The sequence below is a fragment of the Bison bison genome, unplaced genomic scaffold (assembly GCF_000754665.1).
Source record: "Bison bison bison isolate TAMUID 2011002044 unplaced genomic scaffold, Bison_UMD1.0 scf7180017864317, whole genome shotgun sequence".
NCBI classification, from domain to species: domain Eukaryota; kingdom Metazoa; phylum Chordata; class Mammalia; order Artiodactyla; family Bovidae; genus Bison; species Bison bison.
This window is the reverse complement of record NW_011494889.1, coordinates 8,655,497-8,658,645: the sequence shown is the minus strand read 5'-3', so window position 1 is coordinate 8,658,645 and position 3,149 is coordinate 8,655,497. Positions and strand designations below refer to the sequence as shown.

Here is a 3,149-nt window from a genome sequence, read left to right as displayed (position 1 = left end):
TTTTTGCAAAACCATCTTGGAATATTAAAAAAATGTCAAAGGAAAATCATTTAGCCCTGGGCATCGTGACCCATCCTGGGCTGCAAGTCCTACGAAGATTTCACCCAGACTATCCACTTATGCCTCCCTCATTACAGCCTCAGCTCTGCTTCTGTCCCTGACTTCAAACAATACTCCCCACCCCAACAACTTCACAGGCCACTATCCACTCCCTGAGCTACAATCACAGAGGTTTTTCTCATTAGGGGATGACAGGACACAACCGAGGATGGCATTTATTGGCTCTGGAGTCAGAATGACCTGGGTTCAGGTTCGAGCTCTGTGGTCTTAGGGAAGTTATGAAACCTCTCTGGGGCTCAGTCTCCTCATCTATAAAATGGGGATGACACCAGTGCCTGCCTCACAGCTGTTAGATGGTTTGAATGCCATCATATAGGTAAAGAACCTTGCCATTTTCTGGCATTCGAAGGGTGCTTAATAATGGTAGTTGTTATTGTTAGCTATGCCTGGATGATCACAAAGTTTTCCACCACTACTGCCTAGGACTCCCAAGATCCCCAGAAGGCAAGATCAGTCCCCAAGGACTGTCCCATCAGTCCCCCCACCCCTCTCCATCCCAGGCCTCAGTCATTCTCAGGACGAGCAGCTCCAGGACAAAGAGAAGCCTGGGCTCCAACAGCCACCTCAAACGCTTGTTGTTGCTTTTTAGTCGCTAACTCATATCCAACTCTGCAACCCCATGGGCTGTAGCCCGCCAGGCTCCTCTGTCCATGGGGTTTTCCAGGCAAGAATACTGCAGTGCGTTGCCATTTCCTTCTCCAGGGCATCTTCCCGACCCAGGGATCGAACCCGAGTCTTCTGCATTGGCAGGCGGATTCTTTACCACCTGAGCCACCAGGGAAAGTGTGTTAGTCGGTCAGTCGTGTCCGACTCTTTGTGACCCCGTGGACTGTAGGCTGCCAGGCTCCTCTGTCCGTGGGATTTCCCAGGCAAGGATACTGGAAGCCCCACCTCAAATGCAGAGCCCAGAAAAACAAGCACTTCAGAGACCAGCTTCATGTTAAACTTCTAAATTACAGAGTCCCTGACCTGGAAAAAGTCTCCAGGCACCTAGCAGTCTACTGTTCTGCTTCTGCTTATCAAATTACCCTAGAAAAAGAGACTTACTTGCTCATCCCCACAATCTCCCTAGAACCCCAAATCATTGATTACTGACGACTGTCTGGGAGTGAGCGCTGTGTTGCAGAGGATTCTGAGGTTCCGGCTTACCTGAGCCGGCAAGAGCACGGTGATCAGTTAGTGATGTCTGCCACGGGCACAGGAGGGGAAGCGTCAGTACACCTCCAGCTGTCTGTCATCCCCACTCTGCGCCTCCCTCGACTACAGACTCCCAGAAAGTGAAGGCTGAGCCTTGTTTAACTCCATGTCCTGCCGGATGTTCAGCACAGCCCCAGCCCAGAGTAGGAATGCAGTGGCTGTCTGTTCTTAGACTCCTTAGAGCTTGAAAATTCTCCTTGGGTTCTAGCTAAAGTGTGCTTTGCTGCAGTAGAAGCCTGTTCTGGGTGGAGTACGGAGGGAACCAGCCAAGGTGCCCTCTGGGCTTGTTGTACTCAATCCCAACCCTGATCTTCCTCCCCCTTGCCCTGCACTCTCGGGGGAGATTCTTACCGGGGAGGCGGAGTTGGGGGAGCCAGGGGGTAAGGCCTGTCCAACACGTGCATGTGGTAGGCAGGTGGGGAGTACACAGGCGGGGGCTCCTCGTCAGAGCTATCGGGTTCCAAGGTCCTCTCCAAAACCTGCATCAGAGACAACAAAGAAAGAAATATTAACACCCCTTCCTTGAACTGAAATAACATGTAGACAAAAAATCAAGTGTGGGCGAGGATGTGTAGTCAGGGAACTCCACTACTGCTGGTGGGGGTGGAAAGTGATACAACTACTGCTCTGCAAAACTGTCTGGCTTCCTGCACTGGCACTCAGCACATGGGCTACCTTGGAGCCCACGATTCCAACACGCACAGCAGACGCGAATGCACACGTCCCCGGAGGAATGCTCAGAGCCATCCAAGAAAGGTTCAAAACCAGGCAAAACAACTTCACAGGGATGGCAGGTGGAGCAGTGTGACCTCTGGGGATGGGGAGGCTGAGAGGGGGCATGAGGGGGATTCCAGGCTCTGCTGATGCTTCTTGACCCGGGTGCTGATGAACCTTCACTGCCCACTTGTGCCTTGTGAAAATGCTTCTGTTCATGTGTTACTTTTAGTAAATAGCTTTAACATCATTCCTATCTTCTCTCAAAGAATTTCCACATCGATTAACTCACCTTAAGCTCAAACAACTTGGCAAAGTAGGTTATGGATCACCCCCATTTTACAGATGAGGAAACTGAGGCACAGGCTGACTGATGAACACGGCAAAAGCTACACACTGTTTCTAGAACTGAGTCTCTAACTTGGATGTGGTGTCTACAGCAGGAGTCTCTCCTTCAAACACAATGCTGGCATGCCCAGGTTGGATTCTCAGGGCAGAGAACAGCAAAGTGAGGGCCTAGGCCCTTCCTCATGGACTCCTCTCCTCATCCAGGAGCCAGAGGAAGGGGGCAAGTGAGGCCAAAGGCTGGGCAAAGGCCAGGCTTCCTGCTGCATGGGCTGATCTGAACCCTTCCCCAGCGCAGTCTGGAGCAGCAGGAAGCCACCAACCTAGAGAGCCCAGGTCACACAGTCCCCACCCGAGCCCTTCCCCAGCTCTGTGCCCATCTCACCTCCGAGACCAAAGGACACACGAAGGGCTCGGAGGCTGTCAACTGGCCCGAAATCTGAATCCCAAGTGAGTCTGCAGAAGTCACCACTAAGATGCCTCTGCACGTCCCTGCCCACGCCCAGCCACTCTCGGGCACCCAGTCTCAACAGGGACACCACGGCAGGTGGGAGGGTGGGTGAGTGAGCATGCATGCCCACATACACACACTGCCTCATGTTTCAGAAGGCATCTGTGCTCACCACTGTACCACCATCGCACACACACTGCCACACTTTGTACACACCCAGCCAGCCTGACCCAAGGAGGCCTCCTGCTCTGGAATGCACTAACGTTCTTTCCTTTGAGGTGGAAAGTATTTAAACAGATGCTTTTGCAGGAAAAAAAAAAAA

General features: G+C 52.3%; 1 protein-coding gene across 1 annotated transcript in view; it reads right to left on the bottom strand.

Annotated features, from left to right (window-relative positions):
• CUEDC1 (CUE domain containing 1) overlaps positions 1-3,149 on the bottom strand; it is a gene marked incomplete at its 5' end in the record, with an annotated part of 21,462 nt that overhangs the window by 15,470 nt on the left and 2,843 nt on the right. Inside the window, one exon of the mRNA XM_010852946.1 lies at positions 1,669-1,796. Within this exon, the coding sequence (XP_010851248.1) occupies positions 1,669-1,796 (128 nt within the window). The remainder of the gene's footprint in view (positions 1-1,668; positions 1,797-3,149) is intronic.